The sequence below is a fragment of the Hylobates moloch genome, unplaced genomic scaffold, assembly GCF_009828535.3.
Source record: "Hylobates moloch isolate HMO894 unplaced genomic scaffold, HMol_V3 SCAFFOLD_10, whole genome shotgun sequence".
Taxonomy (NCBI): Eukaryota; Metazoa; Chordata; class Mammalia; order Primates; family Hylobatidae; genus Hylobates; species Hylobates moloch.
In genome coordinates, this window is record NW_026652285.1 from 11863758 (window position 1) to 11889987 (window position 26230).

Here is a 26230-nt window from a genome sequence, read left to right on the forward strand (position 1 = left end):
TTGGGCCCACATTAACTGAGTCTCCTTCTCCTTCCCCTTTCCTCAGGAGAGCTACGTCCAGGCAGCTTCAGATGCCTCCAGAGGTGAGCCCCTCCCACCCCCAAGCTTGCCCTGTCACATTCTCCTCTGCATGGCCTGGGTTTTAATCTAGTTACCATTTTGGGGGAAGAAACAGTGAGCATGGAGTGACTTCAGAAGGGAGAGAACAAGCTGGAGAAGGGACTGGAAACATATCCTGTGACGAGCAGTTCAGTTGAGGGAAGCTGCAATATTTAGCCCAGAAAAGGCAACTCCCAGGTGGGACAGAGAGCTGCCTTCAAATTCCTAAAAGGCTGTCACAAGGAAGAAGGATTGGATTTCATCTCAGGGGTTCCAGGGCTGGGCAATGTTACAGGGAACACATTTCAGGTAGGGAGAGGGAAATGTTTTCTGATTAAGCTGCCTGGCTGTCTTTTGTTGTTGTTGTTGTTGTTTGTTTTGTTTTTGTTTTTGTTTTTTGAGATGGAGTCTTGCTCTGTTGCCCAGACTAGAGTGCAATGGCACGATCTCAGCTCACTGCAACCTCTGCCTCCCAGGTTCAAGCAATTCTCCTCTCAGCCTCCCAAGTAGCTGGGATTATAGGCGCCTGCCACCATGCCCGGCTAATTTTTGTGTTTTTAGTAGAGACGAGGTTTCACCATGTTGGCCAGGCTGGTCTCGAACTCCTGACCTCATGATCTGCCTACCTTGGCCTCCCAAAGTGTTGGGATTACAGGTGTCAGCCACTGTGCCAGGCCCGCCTGGCTGTCTTGAGAAGGAGGGAGCTCCCCACTGCTGGAGGTATGCAAGCACTGATTGGTTAAGCCCCTGGCAGGGATCCTGTAGCAGAGACTGGAGCTTTAGGAATTGGATGACATGACCCTCAAGCTCTCTTCCCACCTTGAAACTCTGTGGATCTTACTGTCTCCCTAACAGAGGGGAGGTAAGGGCCAGAGAGTCCACATGGGTGGCTAATCTCCAAGGAAGACACAGAAGCACAGCAAGAGCATGCTTCCTGGAGCTGGGGCAGTGGGGCTGGTGGTCTGTAATCTGGCTCCCTAAGGCCCTCATCCCCCGTCTCCCCTTGATAGCCATCGACATCAACTCCTCGGACATCAAGGCTCTGTATCGGCGATGCCAGGCACTGGAGCACTTGGGGAAGCTGGACCAGGCCTTCAAGGACGTGCAGCGTTGTGCCACCCTCGAGCCACGGAACCAGAACTTCCAGGAGACGCTGAGGAGACTCAACACCAGCATTCAGGAGAAGGTGAGCTGGGCCTCTTCCCACAACCCTTGGCTGCCCAGCCCCTCTCTTCATTCCTAGTAGGAATGGGTTAGGGAGGTGGGTCATCAGGGCAGGGCTAGCCCTACCTCCACACTCTGAGATACAGACAGCAAGTGGCATGGGCAGGCTGCACAGAACAGCTAAGCAGGTGCTTCTATCTGTGATGCTTGTTTGAGGGCACAAGCCAGCCAAGGCTAGAACACTGGTCTTTTAAATTCCAGATGGGGCCAGGCACAGTGGCTCATGCCTATAATCCCAATACTTTGGGAGGCTGAGGTGGGCAGATCACCTGAGGTCAGGTAGTTTGAGACCAGCCTGGACAACATGGTGAAACCCCATCTCTACTAAAAATACAAAAAATAGCCGGGTGTAGTGGGGGCACCTGTAATCCCAGCTACTCAAGAGGCTGAGGCAGGAGAATTGTTTGAACCTGGGAGGTGGAGGTTGCAGTGAGCTGAGATCATGTGCCATTGCACTTCAGCCTGGGCGACAGAACAAGACTCTGTCTCTCCCACCCCCCAAAAAAAATCCAGATGGAGGCTTAGAAATATTATTATTACTTAATATGTCTGCAACATGATCTCTCTCTCTCTTTCTAGGTATTATAAAATACATGGGAATTGAGGACATCGATGGGGGATAGAGGAGAGCCAGGCCCCATTAGAAGCGTGATTTTTTTTTGAGACAGACTCTTGCTTTGCTGCCCAGGCAGGAGTGCAGTGGCATGATCTCAGCTGCTCACTCCAACCTCCGCCTCCTGGGTTTAAGCAATTCTTGTGCCTCAGCCTCCCAAGTACCTGGGATTACAGACGTGCACCACCACACCTGGCTAATTTTTGTATTTTTGATAGAGATGGGGTTTCACCATGTTGGCCAGACTGGTCTCGAACTCCTGGCCTCATGTGATCCACCCACCTCAGCCTCCCAAAGTGCTGGGATTACTGATGTGAGCCAGGAGCATAAAATATTTTCTAGGAAATGGAGTAGGGTGGGGAGAACCTGGACCAGAGGTGAGAAATCCTGAACCCTAGTCCTGGCTCAGCTGCTAGTTTTGTGGGGCATCTCTTGGGGTGTTGGTTTCCTCTCTGTAAGAGTGGTAAGGTAATTGATCACTCAGCCCCTTGCTCCAAGACTCAGTAACTTCTACACATCTGGAGAAGCCCTGTGGTAGGACCACAGCATGCTGTCCAGTGTGCAGACTCAAGGACTGAGGAAATACAAACTGAGGAGAGATTCAGAGAGGGATAGGCAAAGGAAAGACCTCTCCTCACCCCCAAAGGAAATGAGCACAGGGCTGGGTGCAGTGGCTCACGCCTGTAATCCCATCACTTTGGGAGGCCAAGGCGGGAGGATCACTTGAGCCCAGGAGTTGGAGACCAGCCTGGGCAACATAGGGAGAGACGCTGTTCCTACCAAAAATTAAAAATAAATTAAAAATAGGCTGGGTGCGGTGGCTCAAGCCCGTAATCCCAACACTTCGGGAGGCCAAGGTGGGTGAATCACCTGACATCGGGAGTTCGAAACCAGCCTGGCCAACATGGTGAAACCCCGTCTCTATAAAAATATAAAAATTAGCTGGGCGTGGTGGCACATGCCTGTAATCCCAACTACTCAGAAGGCTGAGACAGGAGAATCACTCGAACCTGGGAGGCAGCGGTTACAGTGAGCCGAGATCGTGCCACTGCACTCCAGCCTGGGTGACAGAGCAAGACTCCGTCTCAAAAAAAAAAAAAAAAAATTAGAAATTAAAAAATGTGCTCAGAAGTAGGTGGGAGTAGTGTGAACCCCCCAAACAAAGTAACGGGAGGTTCAAAACAAGCTGGCGGAGTGAAGGATGATGATCAGTTAAGTCATTTTATGGAAGACCCAGCGCCATGGGGTTGGAGTGGGGACTGTGAGGGACTAGATATCCAAACAAAATGAGTTCGATTTGCTTGAAACAGAGCTTGAAAACGGCTTCATCTACACTTCAGGTGTGTTAAAAAGAAAAAAAAGAAAGCTGCTACAGGATTCTGAGTATGGAGACATATTTCTGTTTTATCCCTTTTTAAGTGTCTAATAGCAGATTGTTTACTAGACTCTAAAACTGGGCTGAAGACCCTTTAGGCCTTCCCAGACTATTGTGATGTCGAAATGGGATAACAAATGTAACCAGATGGTGAGCTTTCAGGGGCAGGGACTTGATTTTGTTCACAATTCTATTGTATTTATTAATTCATCGTAGTTATCCAGTAAATGTTTGTCGAATGAATACATGAATGAATGTATGTGTGGGAGCCCAGAGTGGACACCCTGATATTTACTGAGATGAACTGAATGTGGAGCTGAAATGACGTGGACCCCACCTGCCTCCTTCTCCACTCCCTCCTCTCTCCTCAGCTCCGAGTGCAGTTCTCCACAGACTCGAGGGTACAGAAGATGTTTGAGATCCTCTTGGACGAAAACAGTGAGGCTGATAAGCGGGAAAAGGTGAGTGCTGGCCAATGCCATCCAGCCAGCAGAAGGACCCGCCAGTCTGGACAGTGACATCATTCCGAGGGGAAGGGGGACCCAGGCCTGTCTTTGCAGCCCAGGAAGGAAAATTGGCCAAAGGTTAAGCACATTGGAACACAGTGTAAACCATAAGAAGGACTGGGATTTGGGTGAATCTAGTGAGGAGAGTCATGAAGCAAGGTTGGATCCTGTCTTTATTTGAAATTTTGATGTTTTGTTCATCATGGATTTTTTTTGGCATTTATTTTGATTTTTAAAAATATAGCATTGATTATTATTTGATTATTGAGTTTTTGGTGCCCCTTTAAAGTTTGCACCCGAGGCAAGTACCTCACTTGCCTCACTGTAATTTCGGCCCTAAGAAATAATGGCCCATTAAAATAATGTTTTATTTTATTAAAAAATATTGAAAGAAGTCATTCTGAAAAATTTAAATATTTACCGACATAATCATCATCTTAACCAAACTTGTTACCTTTTTTTTATGTTCCCTTCTAGTGTTTCTGCAGAGGAAAAAAATGGAACATTTGAGTGTTTTACATTTGCAAGAACTTGAGAAACAATGGGGAATTTTTGTTTGTTTTATGTTCAATAAATCCATAAACTAGGCAAATATCTTTCCTAACAAACTCTGGTGAGAACATAATAAGTTGTTGTAGATAAAATAAGGTTTTTTTGGTCTTTTTTTTTGTTTATTTGTGTTTTTTTGGAAAAGTACAAAGCCCTTAGTTGATAGTGATGGCTCTGGTCACGCTTGCCTGGAATTCTCTCATCAGCCCTCTCCCCAGCACCCAGCTCAACATCTCTTTGCCCACCTCCTCCCCTTCTTCCACCTCCTGTGTTTCTCAGCCCTGGGTTCTCAGGTCCTGCTTGAGACACGGAGCCTTTTATTTTAAGGTTCATGCATCCTTAAGTTGGAAGGCTTTAGGTGGGAAGAGACTTGGGAACCTGCTTGCTCAACTGCCTAAATTTACAGATGAGTAGTCTGGGGTCCAGAGAAGTGCCGTGACTCACCCAAGCTCATACAGCTAGCAGGGAGCAGAATCAGAACTCAAACCCAGGGCTTTCAGGTCCCATCTAGTGTTTTTGCTGCTCACTTCCTGGGAACTTCAGATTCCCCTGAACAGGAAAACCAACAAAATGTTTAAGGAAATGATTCTCCGTGTAAAAACACTTCATTTCTCCACCTTCTTTCTAGTCCTTCTCTATAAGCATTTTATACATCTTTGTTTTAACATAAGTGCAATTGGAGTAAACATTTGATTCTGATTCTGCATACCAATGCTTTTTCCATTGCTCTTAGTCCTTTTATTCATGACTTTAATGGCTGCAATATATTTCATCCAGTTGGTCTTGATGCAAGTTACTTGGCTTTTTTTCTTGAATTGTGTTCTTGGGCTGTGTTTCCAGGAGGAGGATTACAAGGTGAGATAATAGAACAATGTTCTGAAGATCCAGTCTTTGCACTGGCTCTTGTACTTGGCCCATGGTCCAGGCCTGGGTGGCCATACCTCCCTGGTAACCCTTATTGCCTCTTCCTCCTTCAGGCTGCCAACAATCTCATTGTCCTAGGCCGTGAGGAAGCAGGGGCTGAGAAGATCTTCCAGAACAATGGAGTAGCCTTGCTACTGCAGCTTCTGGACACTAAGAAGCCTGAGCTGGTGCTGGCTGCAGTGCGGACCCTGTCGGGCATGTGCAGTGACCACCGAGCCAGGGTAAGTGCCTGGCTGTGGGGCATGTGGAGCAGATGCTTCTGGTGCAAGGATCTGGAGGGTGACATGTGGTCAGGGCTGTGGCTGGCATCAATGGAACCAGATAAAAAGTCAAAGTGTGCTCCAGTCTCTTTTTCCCTTTGAGTTGGAAATGGGTTTGACTAAGCAAAGACAAGTTATTGAAAGTGCTTAAGGCAGAAGTGGTGAATGCAAAGGCTATGATATTTTACATTTTTTCATGCTAAGTCTTTGAAACCCAGTGTGTATTTTACACTACAGCACATCTCCATATGGTCCTGCCACCGTGCAAGAGCTCAACGGCCCCATGTGGCCAGTGGCCACTGTATTGGATGGCACAGCTCTGACCTCTGGAGATGGGCATGGCTTGTGTCAAGAAGTTTCCAGGACCGAGGGGCCCATGAGGCAATGGCAGCCTGGGCTGATTTCTCTACTGCATGGGGTGGGGTGGGGAGGACTATCACATTCTCTCTAACCTGCGTGGCAGCTGGAAGGGAGGGGCAATGCAGCTGACTATGGTTCTTGCTGGGGTTCTAGGCCACAGTAATTCTGCATGCAATGCGGATAGACCGAATCTGTAGCCTCATGGCTGTGGAGAATGAGGAGATGTCTCTGGCTGTCTGCAACCTGCTCCAAGCCATCATTGACTCCCTGTCTGGGGAGGACAAGCGGGAGCATCGAGGGAAGGAGGAGGCCCTGGTTCTAGGTAGGAAACATTCTTTGGTTTTGATTCAAGGGGATGGGGAAAGAAAAGGTCAGTTGCCACCTCAGACTGGGCATTTCCTGTATGTGGGGGTGGCTTGGTTTTATGTATTTTCTTTTCTTTTCTTTTTTTGAGATGGGGTTTTACTCTGTCACCCAGGCTGGAGTGCAGTGGCGCGATCTAGATTCACTGCAACCTCCTGGGTTCAAGCAGTTCTCCTGCCTCAGCCTCCCGAGTATCTGGGACTACAGGCACACACCATCATGCCCGCCTAATTTTTGTATTTTTAGTAGAGACAGGGTTTCTTCATGTTGGCCAGGCTGGTCTCAAACTCCAGACCTCAGGTGATCTGCCCGCCTTGGCCTCCCAAAGTGCTGGGATTACAGGCATGAGCCACTGCACCTGGCCTGTTATATGTATTTTCTGATTATAAAAGTAACAGGCATAGCTGCAGTATTCACAATTGCTAAACGATGGAAACAACTCGAGCATCTATTGGTGGGTGACTGGATGAGCAAAATATGGTATATACATACAATGGAATATTAGTCAGCCTTGAAAAGAAAGGAAAATTTGACATATGCGACAACGTCAATGAACATTGAGGACATTATGCTAGTGAAATAAGCCAGCCACAAAAAGACAAATACTGCATGAATCCACTCATATGAGATACTTAGAGTAGTCAAATTCATGGAGATAGAAAGTAGAATAGTGTTTGGCAGAGGATGGAAGAGGGAAATGGGGGGCTATTTTCTAATGGGGACAAAGTTTCAGTTTTGCAAGATGAAAAACATTCTGTGGATAGATCGTGGTGATGTTTGCACAATGATGTGAATATACTTACTGCCACTGAACTGAACACTTAAAAATGGTTAAAATGGGGCCAGGCGCAGTGACTCACACCTGTAATCCCAGCACTTTGGGAGGCCGAGGTGGACAGATCATGAGGTCAGGAGTTCGAGACCAGCCTGACCAACATGGTGAAAACCTGTCTCTATTAAAAATACAAAAACTAGCCGGGCATGGTGGTGCATGCCTGTAATCCCAGCTACTTGGGAGGCTGAAGCAGAAGAATTGCTTGAGCCCGGGAGGCGAAGGTTGCAGTGAGCCGAGATCGCGCCACTGCACTCTAACCCAGGCGACAGACTGAGACTCCGTTGCCAAAAAAAAAAAAAAAAAAAAAAAAAAGATTAAAATGGTAAATTTTATGTAAATTTTACCACAGCTTAAAAAAAGTAACAGAGGCTTATTGAAGACATTTGGGAAAATATAGAACTATGTAAAAATGGGAATAAATGCCTATAATTACCCATTCAGATAATCACTATTACCATTACCACATGTATCCTTCCTGTCTTTTTTTTTTAAACCATCAATATCTAACAAAATTGGAATTCTGCCATGAAAAGTTATATGTTTTTTCTGCACTGAGCATTATATTAATATTGCATACCATTTAATATTCTTAAAAAGGATTCCTTTGATTTTAATAATTAATTTTACATTTGTTTCCTGCATATGCACATACAGACTCATGCTTCTCCCTGCACATCCAGGTCCTAGGCATCAATTTAAAAGATATTGCTGTGGCTAGGAGGGTCAAAGAGGCAGGTTCACTCAGAAAACTTTATTTTCAAGAATATCTTAATCTTCTCTTGTATGGATAATTCATCAATCAGCTCTATATTATTGAAGATTTCAGTTATTTCCAATTTGCATGTTTATACAAAGCTCTCCAGGAGCCATTTTTGCATCTATGCTTGCATTCATAATTTATTTTTATTTGTATTTATTTATTTATTTATTTATTTTTTGAGATGGAGTCTTGCTCTGTTGCCCAGGCTGGAGTGCGGTGGCACGATCTCAGCTCATTGCAACCTCCACCTCCCGGGTTTAAGTGATTCTCCTGCCTCAGCCTCCTGCTAATTTTTGTATTTTTAGTAGAGACGGGGTTTTGCCATGTTGGCCAGGCTGTTGTCAAACTCCTGAGCTCAGGTGATCCACCCACCTCTGCCTCCCAAAGTACTGGGATTACAGGTGTGAGCCACCATGCCTGGCCACGTTTATAATTATTTCCTGGGGTCAAATTCCTAGAAAAGGAGCACTAGGTCAAAGGCTATGAGAATAACTAATGTTCTTTCTATATCTTGCTCTCTAATTCCTTTCTGAGAGGCTGCATCAATTTATACTCTCACCAAACAACGACGAGAGTCTCCATTTTAACACATTCTCATCAGATTTGAATGCTATCCTTCTTAAAGATATTTGCCTATCCAGTAGATTAAAAATTATCTTGTTAGATTCAAACTAAATTATTCATCAGATTGATCATTTTTCTGTATCTTTATTAGCCATTTGGATTCCTTTGTCTTTGGATGGTTTGTTCATGTTGTTACCTATTTCTCAATGTTGTTCTTATTTGTTTATAAGAGTTTTTTGTTTGTTTGTTTGTTTTGAGACAGAGTCTTGTCTATCATTCAGGCTGGACTGTAGTAATGCAATCACAGCTCACTGCAGCCTCAAACTTCTGGGCTCAATCCTTCCACCTCAGCTTCTGGAGTCACTAGGACTACAGGTTCACGCACCATGCCTGGCTAATTTTTAAATTTTTCACAGAGACAGGGTCTCACTTTCTTGCCCAGGCTGGTCTCAAACCCCTGGCTTCAAGTGATCTTCCTGCTGTGGCCTCCCAAAATATTGGGGTTACAGGCCACTGTGCCCAGCCCTGAAGTCCTAGATTCTTGATGTGACTCTGACTTACTATTATTATAATGGTCAGCTAGTCACTTTCGTTTTCTGAGCTAGAATTATTGGACGATCAAAGATGGCCCTGCTTGTGTGGCTGGCAGTCAACTGGAAATGTTGACCTTGTGGCCTTGTGACCTTGTTGATCTTGTGGCCTTGTTGATCTTGTGGCCTTGCTAGTGGCCAGCTTGGGTTTCTATAGAACATGATGGCTGGATTCTAAATGGACAAGCCCCAATGTACAAGTGCCATGTAAGCCTCTGGTTGTGCCACAGGTCACATAAGCAGCCCAGGGCCAGTGTGGGAGGAGATTACCCAAGAGCATTTATACTGAGAGTCGTGTTTCCCAGGGAGACACCAATTCACAATCTTCCATGACTTCCTTGGGTTGAACATCTCTGCTACAAAATTCCTCCACATATTGATTTCCACTCTATCCCCCTGTAGCTTCCATCTGCCTCTGGTCCAAAGTCTGCCCTCTGGAGCCTCACGGAAGGAGTCTGTTATCTCACTCTCATGACATGCCTCTGTCTGAAGACAAGCTGTCACATCTGCTTACATCTTTCCTTCTTTAGGCGATGGAGCTGTATTCCTTCATCAGTTATTTATCTGACATGGTTTGGAGAGCTTTACTTTTTGGTTTACCCACCTTTGGGCTCCATCCTAGAATGAGAACACAAATCTCTAAGTCTCAGGGAGGGCAAAATCAGAAAAAAAGGCATTTGCCTTTTAAGATCTACCAGTGGGCAGGAAGTCCCGGCGGCACAGGCAAAAGCTTGGATTCAGGCTCCCAGCATGCCTGAATCTGTGGGGAGTGAAATGTCTCTAAAGAGTATAAATTCCCCTTCTGGAAAGCATTTTATTAGATCAGTTTATTAAAAACCACATAAAGCATCCCTGGATCTCTGCCTGTCACTGCTAGGAGTGAAGAACTTTCTAAGAATCCGAACTGTTCAAGGATGGAAGGAGCTGTTGTGGAAGTCAGTGTTCAGGGTGGCTGGAGGACTGCTTGGGGGTGCTGTCTAGGGATTTCTCTCCCTTTTTCCGGGTGAGATGGGCAACACTATACTCCCCTGGGAATTCACATATTCAAGAAGTAGTGGATTCAGTATTTCCAGAGTCTAGAAGCTGCTGCTCTTCTTGGTCATATATATGTGAGATTTCCTACCCCTCTCTACTTACCCCTGTCCTCTTGTTCTTCAGACACCAAGAAGGACCTGAAGCAGATCACCAGCCACCTGCTGGACATGCTAGTCAGCAAGAAGGTGTCTGGCCAGGGCAGGGATCAGGCGCTGAACCTGCTCAATAAGAATGTCCCCAGGAAGGACCTTGCCATTCACGACAACTCACGTACCATCTATGTGGTGGATAACGGTGAGAAGAGGGGAAGGTTTGGGGCTTGCTCAAGCCTTTTAAGTGGGCAGCAGGGCACTGAACAGAAAATGGAAGATGTGAGGCTCTTGAAGGGGTCTTCAGTTCTAACATCAGGATCCACCAGTGGGCCTGTGAAGGTGCAGGTCAAGGCTCTGAATTCAGAGCCTGAACACGCCCAGGAAGTGCCCAAACACATCCCCAAAACATGTGGGTGGAGCGACCTAGTAAATGGGGACAAGGACTCCACCAACCACGGGATGAAATTCCAGAAGTCTCATGGTTGGTAAAATACTTCACAGGCCTTTCAAAAGGGAGGAAATTGCATCAAGTATAGTTTATATAAAAGCACAGTGAGAATGTTTGTAAACCCAAAAGTATCTGAGACAGGTCTCAATCAATTTAGAAGTTTATTTTGCCAAGGTTACGGACATGCCCCTCAGAAAGGAAACACAGAATCACAGAAACAGTCTGTGGTCTGAGCCTTTCTCCCAAGATGATGGTAAGGGCTTCAATATTTCAAGGGGAAAGACAGCCTGGAGGGGAAAGAGGGAGGGTATGGTCACATTATATGAACGCACATGTTGGAAGAGAAAGGAGGAGGTAGGGGAATACTCAAATAGTCAATTATGTATTTGTCTCCTGCTCAGTAAATGACCACTTTACATAAGATAAGGTGAACATAGAATGGACATATTTAAGCACTAGAGTAATTTATTAAACCTGTGGAGATATTTAACCTTTTATCTGTAGCTATCTGCTTAGTAATAAAAGGAAAGGCAGTTTCTTGCCATGATTCAGCTTTCAGCTTAATTTTTTTCCTTTGGTTTAGGGAGTTAGGGGTCCCAAGATTTTATTTTTGTTTATTTATCTATTTATTTATTTATTTTTAGAGACAGAGTCTCACTCTGTTGCTCATGCTAGAGTGCAGTGGCGTGATCATAGTCACTGCAACCTCGAACTCCTGGGCTGCAGCAATCTTCCTACCCCCTCAGCCTCCTGAGTAGCTGGGACCACAGGCACGCACCATCATGCCGGGCTAATGTTTTTCTTTTGTAGAGATGTGGTTTCACTATGTTGCCCAGGCTGGTCTCAAACTCCTGGGTTCAAGTGATCATCCCACCTCGGCCTCCCAAAGTGCTGGAATTACAGGCGCGAGCCATGGCACTGGGCCAAGATTTTATTTTCCTTTCACATGTTCTAGCACATAGTCACTCAATTTGTCAGCTCCGAGGTGTTAGCCCTCTCCTCAATCAACTTCTTTGATTGTTAAGGAATCATACCTGTGGTTTCATGATCTGCTACGGTAAATTCTTCCATAGGTTTTATGACACACAGACTATACCTTGTTCTAAAAGATTCAGATCAGCTCTTCCCAGCTTAAAAAATATCTTTTGATATTGCACTTCCCTTGTTTGGTTTTTATAGACCTCAGCAAAGTGCATGTGCAAGTGCTTAGACTTTAACACATTACTCTACTGCTAAATGCCCAAACCCCACTTCCTCCCTGCCTCATTCTGGTCTTCTCCACATATATCATGAAACGTGAGCGTTAACAACAGATCTCTGTCTGCACCAGGATCTAGGCTCATCCACGTGTTATGGGATGGGACAGGTGGAGAGCAGTATTTTTTATTCTGTTCTTTTTGTAAAGGGCACCAACATGGATAGCACTTGGGTAAAAATAATGTGGATTTAAAAATTCAGATATTCGAATACAAAGCTGCAATGTTGAGGTGTTATGTGTTGTGCAAACTGGGCTGGGAGTCACGGTAAGGGAGCCGTCAGGATGTCAAACCCGAAGTGAGCTTTTGGGTGAGAGAAGGGGCAAAGATAGACAGGAAGAAGGTCTAGAGTGTTTGAGCAGAAGAGAAATGAGATGCTCAAGGCGTGGGCAAGAATGGAAGGGGAGACTGGGAGATGAGATTGGAGAGGTGCATTTGAGGGAGGCTTTTGGGACCCAGGCTGGGGAGTCTGGGTTGGCTCATCAGCCACTTCCTGTTACTCCCCAGCCCTGCTGAGCACTTTTTAAATGCATGGTTGTTGCATAATAAGAAATATACATATTTGGTCTCTGCTGCTATTTCCTGGCACACAGCTAACCTCTGAAGTGATAAGTATCTTTTTGTATGCTCATGAAATAACTGGTGGCTGGGATCCCCTAGATAACCTCAGAATGTCAGAATGGGGGCCGGTTGCCAGGGGAAAGAACCGTGCAATTACAGGATTGGAACTTTCAGCCCCCCACCCGTTACCTCCAGGAAGGGGAGAAGGGTTGGAGGTGGGATTCATCGCTAATAACTAATGACTTAATCAATCGTGCCTACATAATGAAGCCTCTTTAAAAAAAATCCCTAACCAAAGGGGCTTAAAGTGCTCCCGAGCTGGTGAACACATGGAGGTGCTGGAGAGATGGCTACCTGTAGAGGGCATGGAAGTGCCACGCCCCTTGCCAATACCTTGCCCTCTGTATCTCTTCCATCTGGCTGCGCCTGAGTTTCTGTTTTTGTTGTTGTTGTTGTTGTTTTTTAAATAATAAATTGGTAATCTAGTAACTAAACTGGTTTTCTGAGTTCTGTGAGCCATTCTAGCAAATTATCGAACCTGAGGGAGAGGGTCATGGGAATCTCTGATTTGTAGTTGGCCAGTCAGAAGCACAGGTGGCAACTTGGACTTGAGGCTAGCATCTGAAGGAGGGTAGTCTTGTGGGATTGAGCCCTTAACCTGTGGGGTCTGTGCTAACCCCAAGTAGTTAGTGTCAGCGTTGAATTGTAGGACACCCATCCGGTGTCAGAAGTAAGCTCTGAGAGTAGAAGTAGTTTAGGGAGGAAACAGAAGTTTTCCTTTAAGTGGTAAAATGTACATAGCACAAAATTTACTGCCAGGCACTTTCCTTTTCTTTTCTTTCATATGGGGAGATGGGCTATGTTGCCTAGGGTGGTCTCAAACTCCTGGGCTCAAGTTGTCCTCCCACCTCGGCCTAACCAAAGTGCTGGAATTACAGGCATGAGCCATCAAGCCACTTCCAGGCACTTTTTTTTTTTTTTTCTTTTTTTGAGATGGAGTTTTGCCCTGTAGCCCTGGCTGGAGTGCAATGGCGTGATCTTGGCTCACTGAAACCTCCACCTCCTGAGTTCTCCTGCCCCAGTCTCCCAAGCAGCTGGGATTACAGGTGCCCGCCACCATGCCCAGCTAATTTTTTTGTATTTTAGTAGAGGCGGGGTTTTGCCATGTTGGCCAGGCTGGTTCCAGGCACTTTTAATTCCCTCCTAACATCTAGAGTTTCATGCCTCCCAGCTTTTACCTGGAATGTTCTTCCACTTCCCTGTACTACCCGAGGTCTGAACAGCTCCAAGCCACCTCTAAAACCTGGCTCTGAAATCCACCTGTCTGTCGCCCCAGAGGCAACATAGCGTAACAGCTAACATCACAGGCTTTGAAATCAGACGTGATTGGGAGCGTGTCCTTGCTATGTCACTGGGCAACTTACTTGACTTCTCTAAGTCTTGTTTTTCTCCTCTGAAAGATGGAAATAATGATTCCTAACCAGTAGGGTTATTGTTAGGATTAGATGAAGCTAATGTGTATAAAGCTTTTGGCACTTAGTAAGTGCTCAGAATAAATTGCAGATCTTATTTTGTTGAAGTGAATCACCTCATCTTCAGCGTTACCCTTCTATACTTATCACATCTCATTGTAATCTTCATATGTCAGTTTTCCCTATTGTATTGTGAGCTTTTTGAGGTCAGGATCGTATCTCTTATTTTAGTAGCCAGTACCCCAAAGGTGCTCATTTATTTAACAAAGACATGACTGTTGAATTTGCCTGACGGTAGTAGGAAGCCATTGAAGATTTTTCAACAAAAGAGATGAGAAGACATCATCATCATCATCATAAATGTAAATATGGCATTTGCTAAATAAATACTTAATAAATACACACTCAATAATAAACATTTATTGAGTGATAGTAATGTGTCTGGATTGACAGTAGGGTTTCCATATATTATCTCATTGAGCCCTCAAACTTTACTAGGTAGGTAGTATTATTCCCCTTTTACAAATGAAGAAGCTGGAGCTTGAGGAAGAGAATATGAAATAGTATTTGGAGAAGACTATACATCAGCCCATGGAATGTCAGCACTGGTAGAGTCCTCTGAGATCAACTAGTCCTGATTTTGTACATATGAAAATAGAGGCCCCTAGAGGGAGGTGAATTGGTCAAGCTGGGGGCAGTGTCAGTTGCCCCCAGTCGTTTGACCCCATTCTAGGGCCCTTCATTCTGGATGAACCACATGTTTCCTACAGACAGGGCTGGAGAGAAGCTGATGATAACAAGTCACTGAGTGAGGGGTGTGCGTGAGGATGGAGCCCAGCAGGAATCTTAGGCTTGCCACTGTCTACCCTGCAGGTCTGAGGAAGATCCTGAAGGTCGTGGGGCAGGTTCCAGATCTGCCGTCCTGCCTGCCCCTGACTGACAACACCCGCATGCTGGCCTCTATCCTAATCAACAAGCTCTATGATGACCTGCGCTGTGACCCAGAGCGTGATCACTTCCGCAAGATCTGCGAGGAATACATCACGTAAGTTTCCTGGAGGCCTCACAGGGTCGGGCTCTGTCTTAGTTATCTATGGCTGTGTAACAAATTATCTCAAAATTTAGCAGCTCAAACAATAATGTTTTATTATCTCACACCAGAACAGAAATTTGGGAGTGGTTTGGCTGGGTGGCTCTGGCTTATGGTCTTTCATGAAGTTATGGTCATATGCTGGCTGGGGCTGCAGCCATCTGAAGGCTTGACTGGGGCTGGAAAATGCTTCCAAGATGGTGGAATCACACAGCTGGCACATTGGTGCTGGCTGTTGGTGGGAGGCCTCAGTTCCTTTCCCTGCAGACCTCTCCACAGGCTGCTGAAGCATCTTCACTGCATGCTGCTGGCTTGTTCCACAGTAAGAGATCCAAGAGGGAGCAAGGCAGCAGGGAGATGTCTTCTCTATCTAGCCTCAGAAGACACATGTCATCACTTCCACCACATTCTATTCATTAGAAGCAAGTCAGTAAGTTTGGCCTACATTTAAGGGGAAGAAATTAGGTTTCAACTTTTGAAGGGAGGGGTGTCAACATATTTTTGGACATATTGTATTTTATTTATTTATTTTTTTTGAGACAGGGTCTCACTCTGTCCCCCAGGCTGGAGTGCAGTGACATAATCATAGCTCACTGCAGCCTCGAACTTTTGGGCTCATGTGATCCTCCTACCTCAGCCTCCCAGAGTAGCTGGGACTACAGGCACTTGCCACCATGCTGGGCTAATTTTTTTTTTTCTGTCACCCAGGCTGGAGTGCAGTGGCATGATCATGACTCACTGCAGCCTCAGCCTGCTGTGCTCAAGCGATCCTCCTGCCTCTGCCTCAGCCTCCCAAGTAGCTGAGACTATAAGTGTGCACTACCATGCCTGGCTAATTTTTGTATTTTTTGTTTTGCTATGTTTCCCAGGCTGGTCTTGAACTCCCAAGCTCAAGCAATCTTCCTGCCTCCGCCTCCCAAAGTGCTGGGATTACAGGCATCAACTACCTTGCCCAGCTATGGACATATTTTATACCTACCACTGGCTTCTGTGGTTGAAAGGAACAAATAGCTTGTCAAAGAGGGAGGCCTGGTTCTTTCAAGACTAAGACTCATGTGGCTTTGCAGAGCTAGACAGGGGTTAGGGCCCTCAGCAGCTGCAGTTCCTGAGTCTCCTCACTGGTGCCCCAGCATCAGTGTGACTCCAGTGCATGACCTTTTAATTCTTTATTGCAATGATTCCCAGACTTGTAAATTATTCAGATTTCTGAGACATCCCCTCTTGACTCAGTAGTTTGGGGTGTGGCTCAGGAAGCTGCATGCTTAAAAGCACTCCAGGTGAGTCTTAGGTGGGTGAAGACGTTGCCTTTACTCTGCTTTTCCTTTCTGTATTCCAGGGGTCAACAAACTTTTTCTATGAACGGCCGGAGAGTAAATATTTTAGTATTTGTGGGACATATAAGTCTCTGTCAACATATTTTTAAAAATCCTTTAAAATACAAAAAGCTGGCTGGGCGCAGTGGCTCATGCCTGTAATCCCGGCACTTTGGGAGGCCGAGGGGCGCGGATCACCTGAGGTCAGGAGCTCAAGACCTGCCTGACCAACATGGTGAAACCCCATCTCTACTAAAAATACCAAAAATTAGCCGAGTATGGTGGCACATGCCTGTAATCCCGGCTACTAGGGAGCCTGAGGCAGAAGAATGGCTTGAACCCAGGAGGTGGAGGTTGTAGTGAGCCAAGATCGCACCACTGCACTCCAGCCTGGGCGACAGAGCAAGACTCCATCTCAAAAAGAAAAAAAAAAGCCAAAAAGCTGCTGGCCAGGTGCGGTGGCTCATGCCTGTATCCTAGCATTTTGGGAGGCTGATGTGGGAGAATTGCCTGAGGCCAGGAGTTTGAGACCAGCCCAGGCAACGTAGAGAGACCCCCGTCTCTAAAAAAAAAAAAAAAAAAAAAAAAAATTAAAAATGAGTCAAGTGTGGTGGCACACCCCTGTAGTCTCAGCTACTTGGGAAGCTGAGGTAGGAGGATCACTTGAGCACAGGAGGTCAAGGCTGCAATGAGCCGTGAATGCACTACTGCACTCCAGCCTGGCTAACAGAGTGAGAACCTGTCTCAAATCAAATAAAATAATGTGAAAGCTATTCTCAACTCCCTGGATTTGCCAACTCCTTCTCTACCCCATGGCTTCTGCTCACCCTGACTTTGGTTCACTTAGCTCTTTTCAAGGCTTCTCTCTTTCTCTACCTCAGTTTCAACTTTTCCTGCTGACTTCTTGAGTCCCTCATGAGGTCCCCAACTGACTTCCATTACCTGTCATCCAGCTAGTTCTTGTTTGGGCTTGTTGATTGAGGCCCCCCGCCCCATCAGCCTGTGGAATGCTGAGAGGAGGGGTCACTGCCTTCATCAAATGGTGCCCCAGCCTGCCCCTAGCAAGTGTGGAATACACCCCGCTTCATCAGGGGCGGGGGCTGTGTGGGGACCCAGTGCCAGCTCAAAGGTCAGACCCCAACTAATTACGAAGGATGCTGGTTCCCTGGGCACTGAGTGGAGAGATGAGGCACAGGACATGGGATGCTCAAGCTGGAGGGGCTCTCAGAGCTTCCAAAGCTGAGTCCTCTTCCCCAGGGGAACTTGTCCGAGATCCTCCAGCAATCAGGGGCAGACATGGGACCAGAGCTCAGGTCTTGGACTCTCGGTGTGGAGTTCTCCTGCCCAGTCCACGCTGCCTTCTTGCATTTATACACAGCTGCATTTCCACTGTGCACATCTGCCCTGTTTCCCACAATGCACCAACCTGCGCAGATGAGAAGCATCAGAAGGCATGTCACCTCTGACATTCCCACGCAGAGATTCTCCCCTGGAGTAGATGGTAATAGATTCTGAAAGCAAGGCAGAACGTTCCTGGATATCTAGCCCACATGCTTACTGACAGGGGAAGGGACTGAGACCAGATCACCAGAGGGGAGTGACTGGCCCAGGCCATGTCACAGAGAGATACAGTGTGCCGGGCATCACACTAGGCCTTTTTGTATTGTTGTTGATGCTGTACTGTCCTCCCAGACACAGCAGCTGCTGGAAAGGCTGTCAGCTGATAGCTCTCAGCCGTTATCTCTCTTTGGGACTTGCCTCAGCTGGGGAGAGCTGTTTCACCCTTCCCAGGGAAGCCAGTGTGCAAACACTCACACCAGGCTAGTTGAGGTGACTCAGACCTATAATACCAGTGCTCTGGGAGGCCAGGCGGAAAGATCACCTGAGGCCAGGAGTTTGAGATCAGCTTGGGCAACATAGCAAGATCCCGTCTCTACCAAAAATTTAAACAATTATCTGAGCAGGATTGTGTGCACCTGTAGTCCCAACTGCTCAGGAGGCTGAGGTGGGAGGATTGCTTGAGCTTAGGGGTTTGAGGTCACAGTGAGCTATGACGGCACCAGTGCACTCCAGCAACAGAGCAGGACTCAGTCTCAAAAAAAAAAAGACTCACTCCAACTTGCAATAACTGTGAAGGGTGTTCCAGCTCCAGAACTTCTTGGAGGCTGAGGCTTTGTGGTGACTGCAAAATGCCTCCCTCTGCCCCAGTCCTGCTTCCTTCTCTTCCCAAGAGCTCTTTCTAACAAACTTCCTGCATGTCGATCCCTGAGTCAGAGTGTATTTCCCAGAGGCACACCCTGTGACACAGCTGTTACGTCATTTATCCTCACCACAACTCTGAGAACTAGTAGTACCATCCTCAGTTTACAGGAGCTGAGGCTCAGAGGGGTTTGCTGAATTGCCCAATATCACACAGCACATGAGTGGTGGAGCCAGGATGCAAATGCAAATCCTGCTGCCTCCAAATCTCACACTGTTTCCACTCTCTTGGGCCAGTTCTCTTGACCACCCTTGTCCTTTGTTTCAGGGGCAAGTTTGACCCCCAGGACATGGACAAGAACTTGAATGCCATTCAGACGGTGTCAGGGATCCTGCAGGGCCCCTTTGACCTGGGCAACCAGCTGCTGGGACTGAAAGGTGTGATGGAGATGATGGTGGCACTATGTGGCTCAGAGCGCGAGACGGACCAGCTGGTGGCCGTGGAGGCCCTCATCCATGCCTCCACCAAGCTCAGCCGTGCCACCTTCATCATCACCAACGGAGTGTCACTGCTCAAACAGATCTACAAGACCACCAAAAATGAGAAGATCAAGATCCGCACACTGGTGGTGAGTGGGCTCGGTACCACCCTCCTACTCAGTACCAGGTGCCATGCCAGGCAGCAGGGACACCAAAATGAATGAGTTGAGGCCGCTGTCCTTGAGGAGACCAGGTTTAAGGGGGCACCAGAGCCAGCCACAGACCCCTGAAGAACAGGGCAATACCCAGGGGGCTTGTGAGGATGTAGATTCAGAACGGTGAACTCTGCTGCTTAACCCTGAGGACGTTCGTCTCCCTGCTTATGAACAACGTGAGCACCGATGAGCTTGCGTCCAGAATGCATTTTCAGAGCAAATTCCGAAAAGTCACTTTCCTTAATTTTTATAGGGTGTTTTTTTAATAAGGTGTTTTTTTTTTCCACTTTCATTTTACTTTTTTTTTTTTTTTTTTGAGATGGAGTCTCACTCTGTCACCTAGGCTGGAGTGTAGCAGCATAATCTCAGCTCACTGCAACCTCTGCCTCCCAGGCTCAGGTGACTCTCATGCCTCAACCCCCAGAGTAGCTGGAATTACAGACGTGTGCCACCACACCCAGCTAATTTTTGTATTTTTAGTAGAGACGGGGATTCCGCCATGTTGGCCAGGCTTGTCTTGAACTCCTGATCTCAGGTGATCCACCTCCCAAAGTGCTGGGATTACAGGCGTGAGCCACTGTGCCTGGCCTGAAATTATTATTATTATTATTGTTATTTTTTCAGACAGAGTCTCCCTCTCCCTCTGCAGCCCAGGCTGGAGTCCAGTGGCATGATATTGGCTCACTGCAACCCCCATGATCTCGGCTCACTGCAACCTCCGCCTCCTGGGTTCAAACGATTCTCCTGTCTCAGCCTCCCAAGTAGCTGGGATTACAGATGCCTGCCACCATACCCGGCTAATTTTTGTATTTTTAGTAGAGACGGGGTTTTACCATGTTGGCCAGGCTGGTCTCAAACTCCTGGCCTAACTGATCCACCCGCCTTGGCCTCCCAAAGTGCTGGGATTACAGGCATGAGCCACCGCACCCAGCATCAATTTTTTAAAAACAAATTTTAGCTTCTGACAAAAGTGAATTTTCTGTTATGAAACCGCCCCCTAAGAAAAGTCCAATTTTCTCTGGGTAAAATTTTGCATATCTGAGTCTGTTATCCAGAAGATAGGATTTCTCTGTCAGTTTCTGTGCCATAACAAGGTTCCCCACTGAAGCTTCAGATATGGTTAACTTGGTCTTGCTGGTTTTTCAAAATGGCAGGCACAATACATCTGTGGGGTCAAAATGGTGGGCGAAGGGGGGCAGGGCAAGAACTTCAACTTTATGGGCCTCTACCCTAACCCAGAGCATCAGGGAAAGTATCTCAGCAGAGGTGGCACCTGAGCTGAGTTTTACAGTCTGCACAGAGGTGGAACCAAGCAAAGAAAGAGGGGCAAAGTGTTCTGGCCATAGAAACCTATTTGAGCAAGGCTTCATCCCCAAGCCTTGGCGTCTCTGATCCTGCATGTGTCTGCTGTCTCCTCTCCTCCACAGGGACTCTGTAAGCTCGGCTCTGCAGGCGGCACAGACTACGGTCTCAGGCAGTTTGCGGAAGGGTCGACAGAAAAACTGGCCAAACAGTGTCGCAAGTAAGGGGGCTCTGTTTCCCAGGCCCTCCACCTCCTCACGCGCCTTCTGGGCAAGGGTCTCTGGGGTGTGCTCCAGTGGAGTGTGAAAGGGACCTCACCCCTGGTTCACCACCCTGAAATCGCTTCACCCTCTTGACCTGAGCCCTGGGCCCCTTCCCATGTGTGCTCCCTCCTCACTTCCAGGTGGCTGTGCAATACTTCCATAGACACCCGGACCCGGCGCTGGGCAGTGGAGGGCCTGGCCTACCTCACGCTGGACGCTGATGTGAAGGACGACTTTGTCCAGGATGTCCCTGCCCTGCAGGCCATGTTTGAGCTGGCCAAGGCAAGTGTGGGGGAGTCTGGCCCGACCACAAACCTCAGGAAAGGTCTGCTGGGTCCGGACCCACAGGGAATGGATCTCAGTCTTCCTCCTGGCTCTACTCCTTACCCCTGTGTAAACATGATTGGTTATTTCCCCCTTTCTGGCCCTTATTTTACCTGATTGTAAAATGGACTCCTGACTCCCAATGCCTTCCAGAGATGGGAAGATGCACAGGAGGGCAGTTTGTTTTCCTGGGGCCCTCAGGAGGTGAGGTCTTGAAGGACCTGAGGCAGCTAAAAAAAAAAAAAAAAAAAAAAAAAATAGCGGGGCATCGGAGCACGCGCCTGTAATCCCAGCTCTTTGGAAGGCTGAGGCAGGTGGATGGCTTGAGCTTAGGGGTTCAGGACCAGCCTAGGCAACATGGTGAAACCCCATCTCTACAAAAAATACAAAAATTAGCTGGGTATGGTGGCACATACCTGTAATCCCAGCTACTCGGGAGGCTGAGGTGGGAGGATTGCTTGAGCCTTGGAAGATCGAGGCTGCAGTGAGCTAGAATTGCAGCTCTGCACTCCAGCCTGGGTGACAGAGAGAGACCTTGCCTCAAGAAAATAAATAAATAAAAGAGGCTGTGCCCGGCCTTTCTGGGAACCTGCCCTCCCTCCCAGGCCCTCCCAGACTCCTTTCCTCATCTGCTGGGCCAACTCCCTGGCTCTTTTCTACCAGTAAAGGGAGGAAGCATGGGAGAGATTTTCGCCAGGACCGGAAAATGTCCAGCTCCTGCTCCGTCTCCAGTTGGGTGGGAAAGTGTTAGACTGAGCTTGTGGAAGAGGCACAAAGCGAGGATCTTTGTGGGACAGCTCCTATTCATACTGTCAGAGCTACTGTGGAGGGTGCAGGAGACACTGCTGCCTGCCTTTATGGGCAGAGCCATTCCTCTCCTGCGCTGCTGTCTTTCCTCAGAATGGGCCCTACCAGCTGCACTCCTCCCACACCAACCTGCCAGCCACGTGAGGGAGCATCCTGGAAGCAGAGGTTTGTCCTAAAGTTTCCTTTCCCTCTCCCCGACCCTGTGCCTTCCAGACCAGTGACAAGACCATCCTGTACTCGGTGGCCACCACTCTGGTGAACTGCACCAACAGCTACGATGTCAAGGAGGTCATCCCAGAGCTTGTCCAGCTCGCCAAGTTCTCCAAGCAGCATGTGCCCGAGGAACACCCCAAGGTAGGGTCAGGCGTGACCCGGGAGGGGTCTGGTCTGTGCCACCAGGCCTCCAAAGGAGGCGGAATGGCAAAAGGAGTGGTGTCAGGAGTGGCGCGGTGTGTGTTTGGGTGGTTGGGGGTAAGATACACATACACTGAATATGTTAATGGTAAACTTTCCCACCAGATGGTGCCCATGCTTTTTCTTTGTTTTTATTTTCTATTTTGAAAAAAATCCAACAATTTGTAGTCTGAGAAAACAAATGGAGCCATGATGGACACTTTGCAATTTGTGCTGTTGATTTTATGGATAAAAGACAGTTTTATTTCATGTCTCCAGCAGATAGCAATTTGATTTTCTCAGATTTCTGGATTTTGTGACATGGGTGCTAAGTAGGAATCATGAGAGGAGAGGCATGGTCAGCATTAGCCCAGAAGTCACAGATCCCCCGGAACCCTCTCCAACAATTCCTTGCACATAAAGATATGATTTGTGTGTGATTTGCGTGTGAACATATGCAAGATATTGCCAGCCACTAAAATCATTTAGATTTTTTTAATGATCAAAGTAATATAATCATGCTGCAAAACGAATTAAAATGTGGAGAAAAGAAAATAACCACTCACGATTATGTCATCTCCACATGACTGCTGTTGGCATTTTGATGTTATGTTACCTACCAGAGACTTTTTTTCTATGTATCTTTTTTCTTTTCACAGTTATAATCAGAATATATTTATCATTTTGTGCCCAATTTTGGAAAAACATGTTTTTCACATTGCCATCTCATTCTCTGAATCATTTTTATTTTATTTATTTATTTTTTGAGACAGAGTCTTGCTCTGTCACCCAGGCTGTAGTGCAGTGGTGAGACCTAGGCTCAATGCAACCTCCGCCTCCTGGGTTCAAGTGATTATCCTGCCTCAGCCTCCCGAGTAGCTGGAATTACAGGCATGTGCCACCACTCCCAGCTAATTTTTGTATTTTTAGTAGAGACGGGATTTCGCCATGTTGCCCAGGCTGGTCTCGAACTCCTGGGCTCAAGTGATCCACCCACCTCAGCCTCCCAAAGTGCTGGGATTACAGACGTGAGCCACCATGCCTGGCCCAGTTTTAAAAATTTTATAGTTCTGGAGGTCAAGAGTCCTAAAATGAATCTCACTCAGCTAAAGTCAAGGTGTTAGCAGGGCTGGTTTCTTTGGGACGCTCTAAGGGAGAATCATTTTCTTGCCTTTTTCAGCTTTTGATGCCACCTACATGCTTTGGCTGGTGACCTTGAACCACTCCGATCTCATTTCCATTCCATTGTTGCATCTCCTAGTACTAACTCTGATCTTCCTGTCTCCCTCTTATAAAGATCCCGGTGATTATATTGGGCCCACACAGACATCTAGGCTTACCTCCCCATCTCAAAATCCTTAACTTAATCGTGTCTGCAAAATCCCTTTTGCCATGTAAGGTCCCACACACAGGTTCCAGAGATTAGGCCATGGACATCTTTTTTTTTTTTTTTGAGATGGAGTCTCACTCGTTGCCCAGGCTGGAGTGCAGTGGCGTGATCTTGGCTCACTGCAAGCTCCGCCTGTGGGTTCATGCCATTCTCCTGCCTCAGCCTCCTGAGTAGCTGGTGGCACCCGCCACCATGCCTGGCTCATTTTTTGTATTTTTAGTAGAGACGGGGTTTCACCTTGTTAGCCAGGATGGTCTTGATCTCCTGACCTCGTGATCTGCCCGCCTCAGCCTCCCAAAGTGCTGGGATTACAGGCGTGAGCCACCGCGCCTGGCCAGGCCATGGACATCTTTGGAGGCCATTATTCAACCGACCCCAAGAATTCAGAAATGCACCATCTTTGGTTCCAATACAGATTGGCCTGGCACCCAGGACCCTCCCACATTGCCATCTTTTCATCTCCCCAGGACAAGAAGGACTTTATAGACATGCGGGTGAAGCGGCTTCTGAAGGCGGGTGTCATCTCTGCCCTGGCTTGCATGGTGAAAGCAGATAGTGCCATCCTCACTGACCAGACCAAGGAGCTGCTGGCCAGGTGGGGCTGCAGTGGGCCAAAGCTTGGAACTAGGGCTGGGGCCTGAGGGGCCTGGAGTGCAGCACACTGGGCAGGGAGATAGAAATGGTGGGGGCCTAAATGAAGAGATAAACTATTGGGAAAGCCTGGAGAAAGGTCTGAGGGGATCAGCTTTGAAAGTGACATGGGACCAGGGGTGGTGGCTCATGCCTGTAATCCCAGGGCTTTGGGAAGCCAAGGTGGGAGGATTGCTTGAGCCCAGGAATTCAAGAATAGCTTGGGAAACATATTGAGACCCCATCTGTACAAAAAAATTTTTAAGTTAGCCTGGCACAGTGGTGTGCACCTGTACTCCCAGCTACTTGGGAGGCTGAGGCAGGAGGATCACTTGAGCCCAGGAATTCAAGGCTGCAGTGAATGATGATGGTGCCACTGCACTCCAGCCTGGATAACAGAGCAAGATCTTGTCTATACGAAAAAGAAATAAAGAAAGAAAGAGAGAAAGAGAGAGAGAGAGAGAGAGAAAGGAAGGGATGGAGGAAGGAAAAAAGGAAGGAGGGAAGGGAAAAGAAGAAGGAAGGAAGGAGAAAGAAAAAGAAAGAGAGAAAGAAAGAGGAAGAAAGGAGGAAAGGAAGGAAGGAGGGAAGGAAGGAAGGAGGGAGAGAGAGAGGAAAGAAAGAAGGAAAGAAAGAAAAAGAAAGAAAGAAGAAAGAAAGAAAGAGAAAGGAAAGAAAGGAAAGGAAAGGAAAGGAAGGAAGGAAGGAAGGAGAAGGAAAGAAAGAGGGAAAGAAGGAAAGGAAGGAAGAGAAGTGGCACATTGGGCAGGTCATCACAGGTGGAAGTTTGCATCAGGAGAAACGAGGCCACTGTTCCTTCTTGTTACTTTGTTCCCAGAGATTAAAGGCACAGTCTGTGTGCAGCCTGGCCAGGGAGGCAGGCAAGATCACAGCTACAGTCCGATGCAATGGGTGCCATGATGTGGGAAGCACAAAGGGCTGGTTGGAGAACAAGCAGTGTCCCCCAACCAACCGGACTGGAGGGGAGGTGGGTGGGCAGCTGGTAAGGCCTCCCGGAGGATGTAACAACTCAAGCTCTGAAGGAAGGAAAGGAGCCACCTAAATGCAGGAGAGGGAAGGTTCCAGGCAGAGGGAATAGCATCTGCAAAGACACTGAGGATGGAGAGAGAATGAGTGAATTTGGGGTTCTCCTGCAATATATCTGGGGCAGGGAATGCATAGGAAGGGCTGGTGCTGGATGAGACAAAAGAGGAGGCCAGAGCCAGAGCACAGAGGACCTGGGGCACATCCATGTTGAAAAGCTTCTCCTGGGTGGTTGTGTCCCTAAATAGTGATAGTGAGGGGTGCTCTTTGCAGCCTCACTTGGCCTCACTTCCTTCCCAGCCAATTATTTCCATGATGTCATCTTCCCAAGGTGGTTAATTCTGGGGCACAGGCACACAAGTGGCACTTTCCATGGTTTCCCTTTTCATCCTAGGGTTTCACTGGCTCCAACTGGCTGGCCTGCTGCTGCCGCTGCTGCCGCTGCTGCTGCTGCCTGGGAAGGTGTGCTGGTGCATTAACTGTTCTCCTTTCTTCTCGGTCCCACAGGGTATTCCTGGCACTGTGTGACAACCCAAAGGACCGAGGCACCATTGTGGCTCAAGGTGGTGGCAAGGTAACTGGGCAGGACATGGTTCTTGCCATCCTAGAAGGTGCCTTTGTGCATGCTCTTTGCCTAGCCCAAGAATAATGTACCCTCTGCCCCAACTCAACCTCCTGGAATACCGCCACCAGTTATCTGCGCTGTCTGTGCTCATAGCCCCAATTTCTGCTTGACTTTATGCTATGATGGTATGTACTTTGGAATCCCATCTATCCTCCTTGCTATTGGAAGGAAGCACCGTGCAAAGACAGAGACCCTGGACTTTGATGTAGAAGACTTGTAGTTGAGTTCTTGCTCTTCCCATTTTCGACTGCATAACCTCAGGCAAAATA

At 47.4% G+C, this 26230-nt stretch overlaps 1 protein-coding gene across 3 annotated transcripts in view; it reads left to right on the forward strand.

The window, feature by feature from the left end:
* Nucleotides 1-26230, forward strand: part of UNC45B (unc-45 myosin chaperone B) — a 38735-nt gene that overhangs the window by 659 nt on the left and 11846 nt on the right. Inside the window, exons 2-14 of one of the 3 annotated variants that reach the window (XM_032162992.2) lie at nt 47-83; nt 1110-1285; nt 3683-3772; nt 5344-5511; nt 6064-6232; nt 10181-10351; nt 14760-14931; nt 18817-19117; nt 20611-20705; nt 20889-21036; nt 22093-22233; nt 24130-24257; nt 25844-25910. In XM_032162992.2, coding sequence (XP_032018883.1) covers nt 47-83; nt 1110-1285; nt 3683-3772; nt 5344-5511; nt 6064-6232; nt 10181-10351; nt 14760-14931; nt 18817-19117; nt 20611-20705; nt 20889-21036; nt 22093-22233; nt 24130-24257; nt 25844-25910 — 1863 coding nt within the window. The remainder of the gene's footprint in view (nt 1-46; nt 84-1109; nt 1286-3682; nt 3773-5343; nt 5512-6063; nt 6233-10180; nt 10352-14759; nt 14932-18816; nt 19118-20610; nt 20706-20888; nt 21037-22092; nt 22234-24129; nt 24258-25843; nt 25911-26230) is intronic. The other 2 variants (XM_032162993.2, XM_032162994.2) reach the window with 2 other exon arrangements.